Raw genomic sequence first — 19714 nt, 5'->3', positions numbered from 1 at the left:
AATCCCGGGGATGAGGGGGCGCACATATGAGGAGAGGTTGAGTAGATTGGGACTCTACTCATTGGAGTTCAGAAGAATGAGAGGCGATCTTATTGAAACATATAAGATTGTGAGGGGTCTTGATCGGGTGGATGCAGTAAGGATGTTCCCAAAGATGGGTGAAACTAGAACTAGGGGGCATAATCTTAGAATAAGGGGCTGCTCTTTCAAAACTGAGATGAGGAGAAACTTCTTCACTCAGAGGGTGGTAGGTCTGTGGAATATGCTGCCCCAGGAAGCTGTGGAAGCTACATCATTAGATAAATTTAAAACAGAAATAGACAGTTTCCTCGAAGTAAAGGGAATTAGGGGTTATGGGGAGCGGGCAGGAAATTGGACATGAAGCTGAGTTCGGATCGGTCAATGCCCTGTGGGTGGCGGAGAGGGCCCAGGGGCTATGTGGCCGGGTCCTGCTCCGACTTCTTGTGTTCTTTAGATTTGTGGTTGGGATCAGATCAGCCATGATCTTATTAAATGGCGGAGCAGGCTCGAGGGGCCGATTGGCCTACTCCTGCTCCAATTTCTTATGTTCTTATGTTCTTATGTTCTTATGACATGGAAGTGGGGACGCCACTCAAAGTGCTCCCACGTCTCACCCGTTGCCCCCCTCTCAACCAGTGCCCGCAATGCTGCCTCCTCTCCAGGTGGCCGAGTCTGCCCCTGCACAGGTGCAGGTGGAGCAGTCTTTGGAGAGGCCCTCACGGGCACCGAAACCCAAAGGGCATCGGCCCAAAGCATCTAATCGGTCAGGGCATGAACAAGAGCAACCTGTCACTACCTCTGCTGCAGCTACAGGGGATGCACCAGGTAGGAGTAGTCGGAAGAGAAAGGCGAAGGTTTTGTAAACACAAAGGGGATGCACAAGGGTGTTTGATAGTTGGTCATGTTTTTTTATTATTATTTGCTTTTTGTTAAAATCTCATTAAATATTATTATTGTCACCACTACTGCCACGTCTTGGCCATTCTTGACTGGCCCTTTCATGAGGTTCACCATGAACGGTGACAGTTGATGCCACCCATTGGGTCACTCTACAGTGGGTGTATGTGTAGTTGCAGGACTGTTTTGTGCGGGGGGAGGGGGGGCTGGTGTGGGCGCTGCTCTATCCAGGTGGTGAGGACTGGACTCTTCACACTGTCTGATGTTAGGAGAACCGTTCACATATCAGTGACTCCCTGGCCTCACGAGCGGCCGGGTGAGCCGCTGCTGTGCCCATGGGTTGCTCCTCCTCCTCCTCCTCCGCCTCCTCAATGTGGGTGGCAGATGTGGATGGGGCCTCCTCAAGCGGCACCCCTCTCTGTTGTGCCATGTTGTGCAGGGCAAAGCACACAACTATAATGCTCCCACTCTGTCTGGTGTGAATTGAAGCGCTCCCCCAGAAGGCACCTAAATCGCATCTTGAGCAGCTCTATAGCTCAATTGTAGACCTGGTGGCGATGTGGCTGTCGTTATATCGACGCTGTTGCTCAGTGATGGGGTTCCTCAGAGGTGTCATGAGCCACGTGTGCAGGGGGTATCTCTTGTCCCCGAGGAGCCAGTCCTTAAGGGTGTTCGGTCCATGGAAGAGGGGTGGGATGTTGGATTCCCGGAGGATGAAGGAATCGTAGCAGCTGCCAGGGTATCTGGCGCACACGTGAAGGAATCTTTTGCGGTGCCCACAAATGAGCTGAATGTTGATGGAGTGATAGCCCTTCCTGTTGAACAGTCCTGGCTCGTGTGGAGGTGCTCGTATTGCTGTATGGGTGCAATCAATTACACCCTGTACCCGTGGGAAGCCAGACACAGCGTGGAATCCCACTGCCCTCTCCGTCTGGCTGAGGTCACCCATGGGGAAGTTGACGTAGTGCGAGACCCTGTGAAGCAAGCCGTCGGTGACCTGCCTTATGCACTTGTATGCACACGACTGAGAGACCCCGGCGATGTTCCCGGTGGCACCCTGGAATGATCCGGAGGCGAAGAAGTTGAGGGCAGTGGTGACTTTAATAGCGACAGGTAAGGAGATGCTGCTCGGGCCCAGCCGGGAGCAGCTCGGCATGAAGGAGGCTGCAGATGTCCGTGACTCTGAGCCTCTGTTATGCACTTTTTTTTTTATTCGTTCACGGGATGTGGGCGTCGCTGGCAAGGCCGGCATTTATTGCCCTTCCCTAATGGTGATGGTGGTGAGCCGCCTTCTTGAACCGCTGCAGTCCGTGTGGTGACGGTTCTCCCACAGTGCTGTTAGGAAGGGAGTTCCAGGATTTTGACCCAGCGACAATGAAGGAACGGCGATATATTTCCAAGTCGGGATGGTGTGTGACTTGGAGGGGAACGTGCAGGTGGTGTTGTTCCCATGCGCCTGCTGCCCTTGTCCTTCTAGGTGGTAGAGGTCGCGGGTTTGGGAGGTGCTGTCGAAGAAGCCTTGGCGAGTTGCTGCAGTGCATCCTGTGGATGGTGCACACTGCAGCCACAGTGCGCCGGTGGTGAAGGGAGTGAATGTTTAGGGTGGTGGATGGGGTGCCAATCAAGCGGGCTGCTTTATCTTGGATGGTGTCGAGCTTCTTGAGTGTTGTTGGAGCTGCACTCATCCAGGCAAGTGGAGAGTATTCCATCACACTCCTGATTTGTGCCTTGTAGATGGTGGAAAGGCTTTGGGGAGTCAGGAGGTGAGTCACTTGCCGCAGAATACCCAGCCTCTGACCTGCTCTCGTAGCCACAGTATTTATATGGCTGGTCCAGTTAAGTTTCTGGTCAATGGTGACCCCCAGGATGTTGATGGTGGGGGATTCGGCGATGGTAATGCCGTTGAATGTCAAGGGGAGGTGGTTAGACTCTCTCTTGTTGGAGATGGTCATTGCCTGGCACTTATCTGGCACGAATGTTACTTGCCACTTATCAGCCCAAGCCTGGATGTTGTCCAGGTCTTGCTGCATGCAGGCTCGGACTGCTTCATTATCTGAGGGGTTGCGAATGGAACTGAACACTGTGCAGTCATCAGCGAACATCCCCATTTCTGACCTTATGATGGAGGGAAGGTCATTGATGAAGCAGCTGAAGATGGTTGGGCCTAGGACACTGCCCTGAGGAACTCCTGCAGCAATGTCCTGGGGCTGAGATGATTGGCCTCCAACAACCACTACCATCTTCCTTTGTGCTAGGTATGACTCCAGCCACTGGAGAGTTTTCCCCCTGATTCCCATTGACTTCAATTTTACTAGGGCTCCTTGGTGCCACACTCGGTCAAATGCTGCCTTGATGTCAAGGGCAGTCACTCTCACCTTACTTCTGGAATTCAGCTCTTTTGCTTGGACTAAGGCTGTAATGAGGTCGGGAGCTGAGTGGTCCTGGCGGAACCCAAACTGAGCATCGGTGAGCAGGTTATTGGTGAGTAAGTGCTGCATGATAGCACTGTCGACGACACCTTCCATCATTTTGCTGATGATTGAGAGTAGACTGATGGGGCGGTAATTGGCCGGATTGTATTTGTCCTGCTTTTTGTGGACAGGACATACCTGGGCAATTTTCCACATTGTCAGATAGATGCCAGTGTTGTAGCTGTACTGGAACAGTTTGGCTGGAGGCGTGGCTAGTCCTGGAGCACAAGTCTTCAGCACTACAGCCGGGATGTTGTCGGGGCCCATAGCCTTTGCTGTATCCAGTGCACTCAGCCGTTTCTTGATATCAAGTGGAGTGAATTGAATTGGCCGAAGACTGGCTTCTGTCATGGTGGTGATATCGGGAGGAGGCCGAGATGGATGAAGATGGTTGCAAACGCTTGTCTTTTGCACTCACGTGCTGGACTCCGCCATCATTGAGGATGGGGATGTTTACGAGCCTCCTCCTCCCGTTAGTTGTTTAATTGTCCACCACCATTCACGACTGGATGTGGCAGGACTGCAGAGCTTTGATCTGATCCGTTGGTTGTGGAATCGCTTAGCTCTGTCTATAGCATGTTGCTTCCGCTGTTTAGCACAGGATGTAGATGAATAAGTAACTGTACTCACTTTTCCTGACCTGGTTAGGTCATTAAATCACTTCCTGCACTGTACCCAAGACCTGGGCACCGTGTTCCTGCTGCTGACCTGGTCTGCCACCTTCAGCCACACCTTTTTGGTGGCAGAAGCAGGTTTCTTCCTCCTGTCACCTGGGCATAACAACTCCCTCCTGCTTCTCATAGCAGCCAGTAGTACTTCAGGGCAGGTGTCTGAGAGCCTGGGTGCTGCCTTTCCTCTATGTCCTTCCATTCTGCTCTTTGCTCGTTTCTCCTTCAAAATCCATTGTCACACTGGCCCTTTAAATCGTGGCTTTTAAATTGTGTCATGTGGGCGCGCAGTGCGCCCGCTGTGCAGCTTGGAGAACCAAAACCCGGAAATAGAATTAAGAGCCTTCAATTGAGTTGCGATCACTCCAGAACACGCACTGTTGGCCAGGGGCTGCAGTAACCTGAGATTCCGAGCTGCTGACACACAGGCAAAAGCAACTTTTGAACTGAAGTAACCTGAGTTCAGTCGCTGGCCTGAGCTGGTGGAACCGGTTTGAATCAGCTAAGTTTTGTGAAAGTCAAAGGAGATGTGATAAGACACAAGTCCTTATTTAGAAAAGGTGTAATGAGGTAATGCTACCTAAGTCCTTGGGACAGAGCCAATGAGGAGAAGACACAGACTAGGCGAACAAACCTAAACCAAAGGGAGAGTGAGACAGCACAGCTTGAAGAGATAAGATTTGGAATAAGAATGAAGGATCTGGGGCGTGGAGCCAGAGCGAAGACTCCAGAGACCAACCATCGCTGAAGTGGAAGACCCGATGTCAGGGACGTAGAGACCACGTCGAAAGAGAGAGAGAACGGAACGCCTGGCCAGGGTCATCTCTCCTTTTCGGGTATTATCCTTTATATTCTGTGACCACTCAGGGAGTGTCACAGAAACCTAGTGGGTGTGTGTTTAGATCCTAGTTTGGGTATAAAACTGTATAACCTGGTGCAAACTGCATGTCTATATCTAACCAGATGTATAAGCTATATGTATATGATCTAACGGCGTGAATAAAGCGAATTGAGAGTTAAGAGAGAATTGACTCTTCTCCTCTTTGTACTAAGCCAGTAACCGTAACCAGTGACCTCCGGTCAACAGTACAAACATTTTCCCAGTTTCCCACCCGCTTATTGACCCCCCACCCCCACTGAGATCCCGCCTCATTGTTCAAATTTACCCCATATCGCTTGATACTCTTACCTCACAAAAATCTATGGATCTCGGTTTTAAAAGCTCCAATCGTCCCAGCATCCACAGCCTTTTAGGGGAGAGAGTTCCAGATTTCCAGTATCCTTTGTGTGAAAAAGTGCTTCCTGATTTCTCCCCTGAATGGCCTAGCTCTAATTTTAAGATTATGTCCCCTCGTTCTTGATTCTCGCACCAGAGGAAATAATTTCTTTATATCTACTGTATCGAATCCTTTCAACATTTTAAACACCTCGATCAGATCACCCTTGAATCTTCTATACTGAAGGGAATACAAACCAAGTTTATGCAAACGGTTCTCATAATTTAACCCTTTTACCCCCGGTATCATTCTGGTAAACCTGCGCTGCACCACCTCCAAGGCCAATATAGAATCACAGAAAGGTTACAGCACGGAAAGAGGCCTTTCAGCCCATTGAGTCCGTGCTGGCTCTATGCAAGAGCAATCCAGCTAGTTCCACTCCCCCACTCTATCCCCGCAGCCCTGCAAATTTTTTCCTTTTGAGTACTTATCCAGTTCCCTTTTGAAGACCATGATTGAATCTGCCTCCACCACCCCCTCGGGCAGTGCATTCCAGATCCTAACCACTCGCTGTGTGAAAAACTTTTTCCTCATGTCACCTTTGGTTCTTTTGCCAATCACCTTAAATCTATGCCTTCTGGTCCTTGACCCTTCCGCCAATGGGAACAGTTTCTCTCTATCTACTCTGTCTAGACCCTTCATGATTTTGAATACCTCCATCAAATCTCCTCTCAACCTTCTCTGTTTCAAAGAGAACAACCCCAGCTTCTCCAGTCTATCCATGTAACTAAAGTCCCTCATCCCTGGAATCATTCTAGTAAATCTTTTCTGAACCCTCTCTAAGGCCTTCACATCTGTGCGGTGCCCAGAACTGTACACAATACTCCAGTTGTGGCTGAACCAGTGTTTTATAAAGGTTCATCATGACTTCCTTACTTTTGTACTCTATGCCTCTATTTATAAAGCCCAGGATCCCGTGTGCTTTTTTAATCACTTTCTCAACCTGCCCTACCCTCTGCAACGATTTGTGGATATGTACCCCCAGATCTCTCTGTTCCTGTACCCCTTTTAGAATTGTGCCCTCTAGTTTATATTGCCTCTCCTCATTCTTCCTACCGAAATGTATCACTTCGCATTTTTCTGCGTTAAATTTCATCTGCCACGTGTCCGCCCATTCCACCAGCCTGTCTATATCCTCTTGAAGTCTATCACTATCCTCCTCACTGTTCACTACACTTTCATGTGTCATCTGCAAATTTTGAAATTATGCCCTGTACACCCAAGTCCAAGTCATTAATATACATCAAGTAAAGCAGTGGTCCTAGTACCGACCCCTGGGGAACACCACTGTACACCTCCCTCCAGTCCGAAAAACAACTGTTCACCACTACTCTCTGTTTCCTGGCACTTAGCCAATTCTATATCCATGTTGCTACTGCCCCTTTTATTCCATGGGCTTTAATCTTGATGACAAGCCTATTATGGGTCATTTTATCAAACGCCTTTTGAAAGTCCATATACACCACATTCACCGCATTGTCCTCATCAACCCTCTCTGTTACCTCATCAAAAAACTCTATCAAGTTAGTTAAACACAATTTGCCTTTAACAAATCTGTGCTGGCTTTCCCTAATCAATCCACACTTGTCCAAGTGACTGCTAATTCTGTCTCGTATTACCGTTTCTAAAAGTTTCCCCACCACCGAGGTTAAACTGACTGGCCTGTAGTTGCTGGGTTTATCCTTACACCCTTTTTTGCAATTCTCCAGTCCTCTGGCACCATCCCCATAATCTAAGGAGGATTGGAAGATTATGGCCAGTGTCTCGGCAATTTCCACCCTTACTTCCCTCAGCAACCTAGGCTGTATCCCATCCGGACCAGGTGACTTATCTACTTTAAGTACAGCTAGCCTCTCTAGTACCTCTTCTTTATCAATTTTTAGCCCATCCAGTATCTCAGCTACATCTTCCTTTACTGAGACTCTGGCAGCATCTTCTTCCTTGGTAAACATATCCTTCCTGAAGTGTGATGCCCAGAACTGTACTCCAGAAGGGGTCTGACCAAGGCTCTATACAACTGAAGCATCACTTCCTCCCTTTTGTGATCCAGCCTTTTTGAGATAAAGGCCAACATTCTATTAGCCTTTTCAATTGCTTTTTGTACCTGTCCACCAGCTTAAAATCTCTTTGCTTCTCTACAATTCCTAGTTTCTCACCATTTAGAAAATACTCCTATTTATGTTTCTCAGGTCCAAAGTGGATGACCTCATACTTGCCCACATTAAACTTCATCTGCCATAATTTTGCCCACTCATTTAATCTGTCTATGTCTGTTTGCAACTTCCTGCTCAGATCTGTGCTATTTACTGTCCCTCCTAATTTAATGTCATCTGCAAATTTGGATATACAAGTTAACTGTTGGTGACTAGATCAGAGATTATCCAATAGAATAACTGTTGGTGACTAGATCAGAGATTATCCAATAGAATAACTGTTGGTGACTAGATCAGAGATTATCCAATAGTTTTGGATTTTGAATACAGAGAGAGCAAATTTCTTACCACACTGAGACAGCAAACAAAACCTGATATTCATATTAAACAAATGGTTTGTATAGCAGGGCAGGCTGTCATGGGACAGGTACAGGTCAATGTATCATAACAATAGATCAGATATATTAGCATGTATATGTGCATCAATGTGCGACTCAGCAGGAATTAATTAACTTTATCAAATTCAGGGGACGGGGTCATGAATTCCCTGACTATAATCTACTGAATTCCCATGGGGAGACAAGGGCTCTTTAGTTACACAACCAGATATCAGGTGAATTTCCTTTTTTTTGTGTTGGATAAAAGGGACATTACATAGAATTACATAGAATGTACAGCACAGAAACAGGCCATTTGGCCCAACAGGTCCATGCCGGTGTTTATGCTCCACATGAGCCTCCTCCCATCCCTCTTCTTAGGTCCAAAATGGATGACCTCATACTTGCCCACATTAGATGAATAATATCAGTCACAGCATGTTCAAGGGATCATGGGAACCTTATTACCATCCATAACCTCCTGTCAGATCACATTAATAGAAGCCTCAGTTTGTGCAGGTTGGTGTAGTGAGATAATCAGAAACGTAGATCGAGTGTATTTCTGCAGTCGGAGATAGTTTTACTCGACCTACCTGCAGTGAACCGATCCCTATTGAATGTTAGAGGGCATTTAATAAATAGTAAGATTCATTATTTCTTTGCTAGAAATCCAAATTTAAGATGTATGAACTGATGGATACGTAGGTACATGGTGCCTGATAACATATGTAGGAAGGAATTTTACACTTCATTTACACTGGGGCCCTACAGAGGATTCAATCTTATCTGTAGAATTAGAAACAGGCTTAACATTATCAGCCAGAGGCAAGAACAAAGGAGTCAACTCGCAAACTGACAGAAGAGAAAGTCGAGACACCTTGGAGAGAAGAAATATCAAAGAAAAGAAAAGGCACGAAACAGAAATACATTCCTATATTGGCCTCATGTGACTATTTTATACCTAAAGCTTTATACATTAAGCAAGATTTCTTGTTGATTGGGATACTGATCACACACAACACCCAAGTTAAATTTTCCATCACTAGCTATTTTTACCCAAAGAACTAGATGTGGTTACTCCGTGTCTACTCGCTTTTGCTAAGATTAGCGAAGTGGAAAATATCCACAATTAGGAAAACTTTTCTCTGTTCACTAATAGTAGTGAAATCGAGCACATGGAGCATGTTTATAATTTTGCTATAAGTTGCAAACAGATGAAACCTTCTCTCTTAGCGTTTGATCATTTGCCTGGGGGATAAAGTGCATTATCCCTTCCAATAAAATCTCCTGGGCTTTACTGTAATGGAACCAATCAGTGGGTAATAAGGGGAGGTTTAGAAGACTGCACTTACTCTGTCACCTGGATCACCTTTCCGACCTGGCAGTCCTGAGTTCCCTGGGCTGCCCTGGAATAAAAAACAAACACATATTCTTATAAATCTGATCCTTTATATTGAATGTCAGCAAGTACATTTAATAATGCAATTTCTCCAATGATAGCAACATCAAACCTGCATTTTAAAAGAAGCCATTAAGAATAAATAGTCAGGTATCTCGGAAAAAATGAAACCAAGTTAGTTCATAATCGTCAGACAGCAGTTCCTTCACTAGGTGCCGGTATTGGATTTATTTGATGTTCTTAGTCTTCCGATGATATTATTGATACACTTTGTGTTGTCATGTGGTGGTAGTAAATAAGGAACATTTGTCACGTTAGCTTTAGCCTAGTGTGTTGTCTCAATTGGTAGCACTGAACCAGTTGGTTGTAGGCCCAAGCCTCACTACAGAATTAAGCTCCAGGCCGATACTGTGCAGTACAGAGGGAGTGCTGCATTGTCGGAGGTGCCGTCTTTGAGATGAGACATTAAACAAGGCCTCATCTGTTGCTCAAGTGGGTGTAAAAAATCCCATGCCACAATTTGAAGAAAAGCAGGAGAGTTCTTCTTTTATTCCTGGACAACATTCTTCTCTCAACCAAATATATTAATTGGCCATTCATCTTGTTGCTGTCTGTATCAGCTTGAATGGTGTGAATTAGGTGCCATGTTTACCAAAAGTGCATGTAAAGTATTTTGGGATGTCCTGAGGATGTGGTAAGGTGCTATATAAATGAAGGTTCTTTCTTTCTTTAGAAAATGTTTCTGTAGCATTGATATTCAATGCAACCTTCATGGCTCTCAGTCCATCAGTTGGATGGTCACAGCAATAAGTCAGACAGAACTTTCATTTGTACAGTGCCTTGTCAGGTCCTCAGGATATCCCAGAACATTTCATATCCAGTAAATTACTTTTGAAGTGCAGTCACTGTTCTTTGGTTAGAAAGTGCAAGATCTGAGTCTCATAAACAGCAACTGAGATAAGTGATCTGTTAATCTGTAGGTTTTGATGGTGTGGGTTGAGGAGGGATGTTGGCCTGGATACCAGAACTGTCTGCTCTTCTTTGAATAGCCCCTTGGGATTTTTTACATCCACCTGAACAGGAGCAGGCACACTGGGCCTCCGTTTAACATCTCTTCCATAAAGCGACACCTTCAACAATGCAGCACTGCCCCAGTACTGCACTGGAGTGTCAGCCTAGATTATGGGCAGCAGGGATCGAAACTCTCGCTTTCTGATTGAACGGTGAGAGTATTACCAACTGAGCCAAGTTGACACATTGATAAGGGAGGCTTTTGATCCATCCGGCTCACCCTTCCATAGAAACCGACGATTCCCCTCCTCCTGACTTGATGATCAGAGCCACTGGCTTATGGTGACTGACGAGGGAGGATGCTCCTATCAACTCCCTGGTGCAATGGAAAGGAAAAAGAGGCAGAGTCTCATTATCAACTACACTGCCCCAGGATTTCCTGAGGCTTTCCAAGGTTATGTCACTAGGTCTACTTCTGGAGTAGGTGCAGACCCAGTGTTGCAATGTGATCATCCCCCCAGCTCCCACCTCACGTCCCTCCTTGGCTGACTGTCGGGCTCCTTGCGTGTGAAGAAGCCTGGCGGTAGGGTTTACAACAAGGGTGTGGAGCCATAAACGTTTACAGCACAGAAGGAGGCCATTTGGCCCATTATCCGTGTCAGCTATTCATTAGCTCTGCTTGTTGGGTGACTGACGGGGGTGGGGGAGGGGGAAGGGCTCCAGTGGAAAGTTTACTTGAGCAACTGGTTTGGTTATGTGGAATTCCAGGATTTTGATTGGTGTTTTGGCAATCACCTCCTGCTATTGCGGCCGTTTATAATTGGGCCGTAGATTTATAGTGATGGAGTAAATGAAATTCTGTTTTTGTGAGAAGGGATTTGAGGATTTGTGCAGGTTTCGAGGATCACATTTGGTGATTCTGTCCATTTTTCTGTGTAAACTGCAGGCTAGTGACCTTACAGAAAGCGCTGTAAAATGCAAGCAGATAAATTCAGCCATTGTTACCAATAACAGCTTAATCCAAGGTGGTTGGACACAGCCCAGTCAAGACCATAAGCTATTCTGTCAAACGGAGAGAGAAACCCTGATTTTAACCTAACCTGCGCGGCGAGAACTGGGCGGACTTGGGTCGGACACCCGATTGAAGTCAATGGAGCGTAAAATTGTGCAGAGTGTAAATTGAGCATCGGACCTGAACCCACCCTGTTCCAAGCCGATGAGAGGTGGGGGGGGGGGGATTAAGCTGTTATTGGTAACAATGGTTGAATTTATCAGCTTGCATTTTACAGCGCTTTCTGTAAGGTCACTAGCCTGCAGTTTACACAGAAAAATGGACAAAATCACCAAATGTGATCCTCAAAACCTGCACAAATCCTCAAATCCCTTCTCACAAAAACGGAATTTCACTTACTCCGTCACTATAAATCTACGGCCCAATTATAAACGGCCACAATAGCAGGAGGTGATTGCCAAAACGCCAATCAAAATCCTGGAATTCCACAAAGGGAAAGCCGATCGATGAAGGAGCGTTAGGAACAAATGTCCTTAACTGTCAATTGAAGGGACAGTTTTCAGTGAACCATCGCTGGGTAGGCCTGAAGCCTTGAGTAGAGGGGACCAAACTCTGCACGATGTCAGATACAGCCCCAATACTTTTGACCAAATGGCTGCCCAGGTGTAGCTTTTTTACATATCGCTATGACTGCTGTTGAACTTGAAGAAAGCAACTAAACATGAAAAGACTCACTTTTGGTCCAGATTGCCCGGACGATCCAGGAGGTCCAGGAAGTCCTAGATATACAATTAACAACAAAACATTTAATTAATCTTATTTGTGCCAGAAAAGACTAGTGAGGAACAGTCTCAGAACATTTGCATTCACCCATTCAAAAATTATTTTACTCTGTTAGGATTCTTATTTCCAGTGTCATTTTTGTTTATCAGCTTTTATATTTACTATTTAAAATAGTACAAAATTATGTTCAAAATTATGAGGGGTTTTGATAGAGTAAATTGGGAGAAACTATTTCCACTGGCAGACGGGTCGGTAACCAGAGGACACAGATTTAAGATAATTGACAAAATAACCAGAGGGGCGATGAGGAGAATTTGTTTTTATGCAGTGAGTTGTTCTGATCTGGAATCCACTGCCTGAAAGGGCGGTGGAAGCAGATTCAATAATAACTTTCAAAAGGGAATTGGATAAATACTTGAAGGGGAAAAATTTGCAGGGCTATGGGGAAAGAGCAGGGGGAGTGGGTCTAATTGGATAGCTCTTTCAAAGAGCCGGCACAGACACGATGGGCCGAATGGCCTCCTTCAGTGCTGTAAGAGTCTATGATTCTATGATTTCCACTTTGCACCTCAATTGCTGCTTAATTCCAGAATGTTCTGCATCAAACAACAGCAGAATGCTCACATTTAGTGACTATTCCGCAATGGACAATTGCTGATATAACTGCACCTATTTCAGGATCTGTAGCCCGCGTTTGCTCAGTGCCAGACCAGGAGAGAGTCCTTCTACTTAAGATTACTTACAACCCTAATAAGAGGTGAGCTTTACTAATTCAAGTACTGAAACTCACCCCAGAAATCAAGCTCTTGCTACTGGACAAATAGAAGATTTTTTTTCCTGAATGAGGCCAAGATAGTGGCTGGTGTAACTTACATAAAGATAGTGGTACAGATTGTCTAGTCTGTGGAGCAGGTGGGAATCGGGAGCAGCGAGTTTAATGTTTGCCGAGAGAGGGAACTCTGGCAGGAGCTTCCAGGGTCAGGCTCAGTTAATTTGCTTCAGCTCTTATTGGGCCACTTGCTGTTAGCTCTCTGGGAGACACTGGGGCAGCAAATTACTTGTCAACAGCTCTGAAAGGGCTGCCGTTAAGGGTTGCTGGGAACTTTTAAGGGGATGTGGCTGCTTTAAAGTAAGCAAACATGGGCAAAAAATTCTATTAGCCATTAAAAGGCAGTAAATATTTGAAATGGATATTTCAGCCTTTTCCAAGGGTAGTCAGAGCAACAGCAGAGGCTTTCAGAACCCAGTAATTGGCGGAGTAAGTGTAAGGGCAGGAAACAGAGGCTGTGCCCAGTGGTGAAGCCATGCAGTGCTCACATTCCTGGTCTAACGGCATAAAGAAAGGATCTCCGTCTGATTAGATGGTCTAATGGAGGGCCAGCAACAGGCAGGAACCTCATTAAAATATACAATTCGAGATCTTCTGACGTCAATAGTTCTCCACAAGGATTTACATTAACTTTAAATGGTAACCACTCAGAGCTGGGCCCGTCCAGCACATAATCCAGGCTGACACTCCCAGTGCAGTACTGAGGGAGTGCTGCACTGTCACAGGTGCCATCTCTTGGATGAGACGTTAAAGGGCGGTGGAAGCTGATTCAATAATAACATTCAAAAGAGAATTGGATAAATACTTGAAGGGGAAAAATTTGCACGGTTATGGGGAAAGAGTGGGGGAGTGGGACTAATTGGATATCTCTTTCAAAGAGCCAGCAATTGGCCAAACGGCCTCCTTCTGTATCATTTTATGATTCTATGAAACTGAGGCCCTGTCTGTCCTCTCAAGTTAATTTAAAGATCCCATGGCACTATTTTGAAGAAGAGCAGGGCGTTCTCCCCGGTGTCCTGGCCGATATTTATCCCCCAATCAACATCATTAAAATAGATTATGCTGTTTGTGGGATCTTGCTGTGTGCAAATTGACTGTCGCATTTCGTACATTATAACAGTGACTACACTTTAAAAGTATTTCATTGGGTGTAAAGCACTTTGGGATGTCCTGAGGTCATGAAAGGCGCTGTAGAAATGCCAGTCTTTCTGTTTACATCCACCTTCATTCTTCCTCACAGTTTGTATTACTAACTTGGTATCAAACTTAGTCCCCCGGGTATTTTTATATTCCACTCAGGTAGTTTTCTATTTCCTCCCCATCTCTTTTCTCACTGACTCCCATCACCACATACAGTCCCCAGCTGGGACAGTGGGAGGGGTTCCTGCGGCTGAGGCTCCGACAGACGCACTGTAAAGCTGGCTGCTAAGTGATGCCCCCTGGGTGACTCTCCCCCAAACTGCCTCGTTTCTGTGGGGACAACCTTGGGTTTCGGCTATGCCCTCCCTACGATGACACAGCTGAGACCGGAGATTTGAGATGTGAGAATATGAGCCCACGATTGCTCCTCCATTGGCCCCTCATGGAGATACATTGCTAAAGTCACAAAGAACTGCTGCATTCTCACTGTGTGTGATCAACCCAGAAGTGCAATAGCAGAAAAGTGTCATCTTACAACCGAGCAGAACACTCAATGCATTCACCCAGAACCCAGCTGTTCCTGCCAAGTGATCATTACTTTACATCACAGTCTGATTAAAAAGATTCCCTAAGGCCATTTGTAAAGGTGAAGTAACAGTGCCATTACCTGGGGATCCAGCTGGGCCCGGTTTGCCCACAGGCCCTGGAAGGCCTTTCAGCACAGTGTCAGTCCCAGTGCCAGGCAGTGGTTCCTCAGCTGGGCCTGGGAAGAAAAATCAATGAATGGGAGTAAATGGGCGAAAGCTCACAAACAGCCCATTATTGTGGTATAATTATTATCACACGCTATATTAATCTCATCTTCCTCCTTTCTCTCCCTCAGAGTCTCTCCCCTCAGCATCTCAGAGGGCAAACCCACAACCTGCTCCCAAGCTTCCGTTACCATCCCCATAGGAAAGTTACAGGGACAGGAGATCCCACAGTTCATCAGGCCAATTCCTAAAACTAATCCCCCAATCACCTCCTCCCCCAAACACCCCCTCCCCCAATCACCCACTCCCCCAATCACCCCCTCCCCCAATCACCCCCTCCCCCAATCACCCACTCCCCCAAACACCCCCTCCCCCAATCACCCACTCCCCCAATCACACACTCCCCCTCACCCACTCCCCAAATCACCCATTCCCCCACTCCCCCTCACCCACTCCCCTAGTCACCCATTCCCCCAGTCACCACTGCCCCTCACCCACTTCCCCAATCACCTACTCCCCCAGTCACCCACTCCCCCAGTCACCCACTCCCCCAATCGCCCAATCCCCCAGTCACCCACTCTCCAAATCACCCACTCCCCCAGTCGCCACTCCCCCTCACCCACTCCCCCAATCACCCATTCCCCCAGTCACCACTCCCCCTCACCCATTCCCCCAATCACCCACTCCCCCAGTCACCCACTCCCCCAGTCACCCACTCCCCCAATCACCCACTCCCCCAGTCGCCACTCCCCCTCATCCACTCCCCCTTACCCACTCCCCCAATCACCCACTCCCCCAGTCACCCACTCCCCCAGTCACCCACTCCCCCAATCACCCACTCCCCCAGTCGCCACTCCCCCTCATCCACTCCCCCTTATCCACTCCCCCAATCACCCACTCCCCCAGTCACCCACTCCCCCAATCACCCACTCCCCCAATCACCCATTCCCCCAATCACACACTCCCCCAGTCACCCACTCCCCCAATCACCCATTCTCCCAGTCACCACTCCCCCAATCACCCATTCTCCCAGTCACCACTGCCCCTCACCCATTCCCCCAATCACCCACTCCCCCAGTCACCACTCCCCCTCACCCACTCCCCCAATCACCCATTCTCCCAGTCACCACTGCCCCTCACCCACTTCCCCAATCACCCACTCCCCCAGTCACCACTCCCCCTCACCCATTCCCCCAATCACCCACTCCCCCAGTCACCCGCTCCCCCAATCACCCACTCCCCCAATCACCCATTCCCCCAGTCGCCACTCCCCCTCACCCACTCCCCCAATCACCCATTCCCCCAGTCGCCACTCCCCCTCACCCACTCCCCCAATCACCCATTCCCCCAGTCACCACTCCCCCTCACCCACTCCCCCAGTCACCCACTCCCCCAATCACCCATTCCCCCAGTCACCACTCCCCCTCACCCACTCCCCCAGTCACCCACTCCTCCAATCACCCATTCCCCCAGTCACCACTCCCCCTCACCCATTCCCCCAATCACCCAATCCCCCAGTCACCCACTCCCCCAGTCACTCACTCTCCCAGTCACCCACTCTCCCAGTCACTCACTCCCCCAGTCACCCACTCTCCCAGTCACCCACTCTCCCCCTCACCCACTCTCCCAGTCACCCACTCTCCCAGTCACCCACTCTCCCAGTCACCCACTCCTCCAGTCACCCACTCTCCCAGTCACCCAATCTCCCACTCCATCAAATAGCCATCCGATTCTCCCTGACATTTTTCTACACTCTCTGGATGGTCCATTCCACACGTTCACCGCCCAGTACTCCAGATGTGGCCGTACCAATATCCAAAATTGTAACCAGTACTCCAGGTGTGGTCATACCAGTGCCCAGAATAGTACCCAGTGCTCCAGGTACAGATACAGAGCAGGGGAGATCTCCCTGACGTCCTGGCCAATATTTATCCCTCAATCAACATCACCAAAACATTTATCACGTTGCTGTTTGTGGGATCTTGCTGTGTGCAAATTGGCTGCCACGTTCCCTACATTGCAACAGTGACTACACTTCAAAAGTACTTCATTGGCTGTAAAGCACTTTGGGTCATCTTGAGGTCATGAAAAGCGCTGTAGAAATGCAAGTTCTTTCTTCTTTCCATCTTTCAGGTTCATTCTGTGCAGCAATGGTGGTGCAGCACTCGATGAACTAGCATTGGAACTTCCTGCCCAGTCATTTCATACAAACACTAGGGTAACACACCTTCCTTTTCACTGTTTATACAGGGCTCTGAGATTGCATCAGGAACCCGCTCCATCTCCTGACCACTCAAGCACTAGCTCAGTCGCTAGGCAGATTCACTCAGGCAGGGAGCACACGGCCAATTACTAGGCACATTTGAGGAGCAGCTGAGAGGCAGTTAGTGCACTCTCACCCCACAGGGCTACCTATAGAGGGGCGCTCCCTAATCCTCAGGACTGCTTCGTGCCGTCTTTTGAGAATGTTCCGGGTCCCTGAATTGGAATGTCAGAGCCTCTGCAGAAGTGCAGCAATGCATGAGGCAAACGTAAACCTGCAATACATGCTGCAGCACGTGGCAAATCTATGAGAGGTCCTCAAGGACATAGGCCCAAAGTGCAGATACTGTTTCTCTCACAAACACCGCTGAGACCTGATGTTATCTCTTGTCCCAACACAAAGAGGTACCAGGACACAGCAATCCCATCAGGCCCCCACTGAGCAGCAGGATGTGACCAAATTAGCCTCCCCACCGTGGTAGCACTTCGAAGGAGAACTAGACTCGGTAGCAGAAGACACTGTCACCAAGGGGAAGCAATGGGGAAACAAAGAGTAAAGCACAGACACAGAAGACTGATAGGGAAATAAACTGGTTGCACTTTACTTCAATATGGTCCTGAGATTTCTTTTGCGAAAGGCCTTCTAAGATAGCAGGTGAGAGGTGGATGGTCATGTGCTGTAGTTCAGGTGAAGCTGATTATAATGGTGGTCACATGGTCACTGTATTGTGCCCAATAAGACTGTTTGTGCAGGGGTCGAAGTACAAACTAAGGTGCAAGTCCTGTCAATCAACGATTGATGCACGAATCCCCCAGGTTGTGTGTCATCTTCACTTCTCCTTCCTCCTCCTCTGACAAGGATTGAGTCCCATGTCCCATGGTTAATCCTCTCTGGATGATGAAACTGTGCAAGATGCAGCAGACACAACTGATTTTGGAGACCATGTTCAGGCTATAGAGGACGATCACCCTCATCAGCCCAAATAATACAATTTGCTTCATTACACCAAAGGAATATTCCACCAGAATTCAGGTGGAGGCATCCTCTCTGCATCCCATGGCTGTTTCTGAGATTCATACAATCATACAGCACAGAAGGAGGCCATTTGGCCCATTGTGCTTGTGCCAGCTCTTTGTTAGAGCTATCCAATTAATCCCACTCACCTGCTCTTTCCCAATAACCCTGCAATTTTTCCTTTTGAAGTACTTATCCAAATCCCTTTTGAAGTTATTGAATCTGCTTCCACCACCCTTTCAGGCAGTGAATTCCAGATCATTACAACGCACTGCGTAAAAAAAATTCTCCTCATCTCCCCTCTGGTTCTTTTGCCAATTGCCTTAAATCTGTGTCCTCTGGTTACCGACCCTCCTGCCACTGGAAACAGTTTCTACCGATCTACTCCATCAAAACCCTTCATAATTTTGAACACCTCTATTAAATCTCCCCTTAACCTTCTCTGCTCTAAGGAGAACAATCCCCCCTTCTCCAGTCTTGCCACATAATTGAAGTCCCTCATCCCTGGAACCATTCTGATCCATCTCCTCTGCACCTCTACAAGGGTTTCTCAACAGGTCAGTAGTCAGGGATGCAATGGTTATCCTCAGCCCCGAGCAGTCAGTCTGCCTGCTCCTTCAGGAGATGGTGGCAATGCATTGTGCATGGTGCATTATTTCATTCCAATGGTCCAACACCACCTGCACATTAATGGGATTAAAGCCTTTTCCATTGATATAAGCCACGGGGTTGTCGCCGGGGGCCCTGACGTGTAGCATCAATGAAGCCCTGTACTCCTTCTGCTATTTGTTCCCAAGCTTGCTGAGCTAGGTGCTTCTCGGGGAAGCTATCCATCAGCTCCACATAACTGCCCTCTTGTCCCTTACTTCTGTTATCAGCGCTTCCAGTGAGCAGTCATCAAAACAGCTCCTGTGATCTCTGGACACCACCATTATCTGAGAGAATCAGTAGCCTGCTCTCTTCTGTGCAAATGCAGGGGTTGAAATGAACACAATGAACAGCAGCTCAGCCTTATTCAGGCTTCTGCCACAGTAGGAGTGTTATAAGGCACAGTGTGTGCCTGCCATGTCTGCCAGCGATACTGGGGTTAATGGGCAGGGCCATTCCCCCCAGAATCTTGCAGTACCCTCGTGTTGTGCGCTCAGTCTGTCAAAGATTGCTGCCATGAAGATGTTGCCCCTGTAAACAGCTTCAATAATCGATTCTCAGCATGTGATAACGCCACTGGGCAATGGCTGCTGGTGCCACATGATGTGGGGCACTGTCTGCCCAGCACCTGATGGGTAAGCACATAACAGTGTCCATCTCTGACCGTAACGCTGGCGTGAGATCGGCGATAACCCTAGAGAGACGGTGTAAAGGGCCATTAACACCGTTTCACCGCGGTTCTCACTCCACCCCCTTCCCCCGATCTCCTGTGGAAATTACTGCCGCTGGTTTCCTTGCGTTATTAATACGTATCTCCTCTCAAACTTTATTTTGAGATATTTATTATATGCGGACAACTTGCCAAAAGTCAGCTGGCAAAAGAAAACCCAGCTGGACCCGATTGCTGTGCAGGAGAAAGAGGCGGTGGGAATGTGGCTTCTGTCAGCTCCACACAAGATGGCTGAGCTTCTCTTGGCTCAGGATGGGTTGTGCTGCTGA

The 19714-nt window shown here is 47.8% G+C and overlaps 1 protein-coding gene across 4 annotated transcripts in view; it reads right to left on the bottom strand.

Annotated features, from left to right (window-relative positions):
* LOC137344771 (collagen alpha-1(XXVI) chain) overlaps positions 1 to 19714 on the bottom strand; it is a 579410-nt gene that overhangs the window by 61089 nt on the left and 498607 nt on the right. For all 4 annotated transcript variants that reach the window (XM_068007902.1, XM_068007904.1, XM_068007903.1 and 1 more), the window contains 3 exons: positions 14706 to 14801; positions 12022 to 12065; positions 9217 to 9270 (listed from right to left, as the gene is read on the bottom strand). In XM_068007902.1, the coding sequence (XP_067864003.1) occupies positions 9217 to 9270; positions 12022 to 12065; positions 14706 to 14801 (194 nt within the window). The remainder of the gene's footprint in view (positions 1 to 9216; positions 9271 to 12021; positions 12066 to 14705; positions 14802 to 19714) is intronic.

This window comes from Heptranchias perlo, chromosome 28 (genome assembly GCF_035084215.1).
Source record: "Heptranchias perlo isolate sHepPer1 chromosome 28, sHepPer1.hap1, whole genome shotgun sequence".
NCBI lineage: Eukaryota > Metazoa > Chordata > Chondrichthyes > Hexanchiformes > Hexanchidae > Heptranchias > Heptranchias perlo.
Note: the sequence above shows the minus strand (reverse complement) of the source record. Positions and strands in the feature narration are given on the sequence as shown.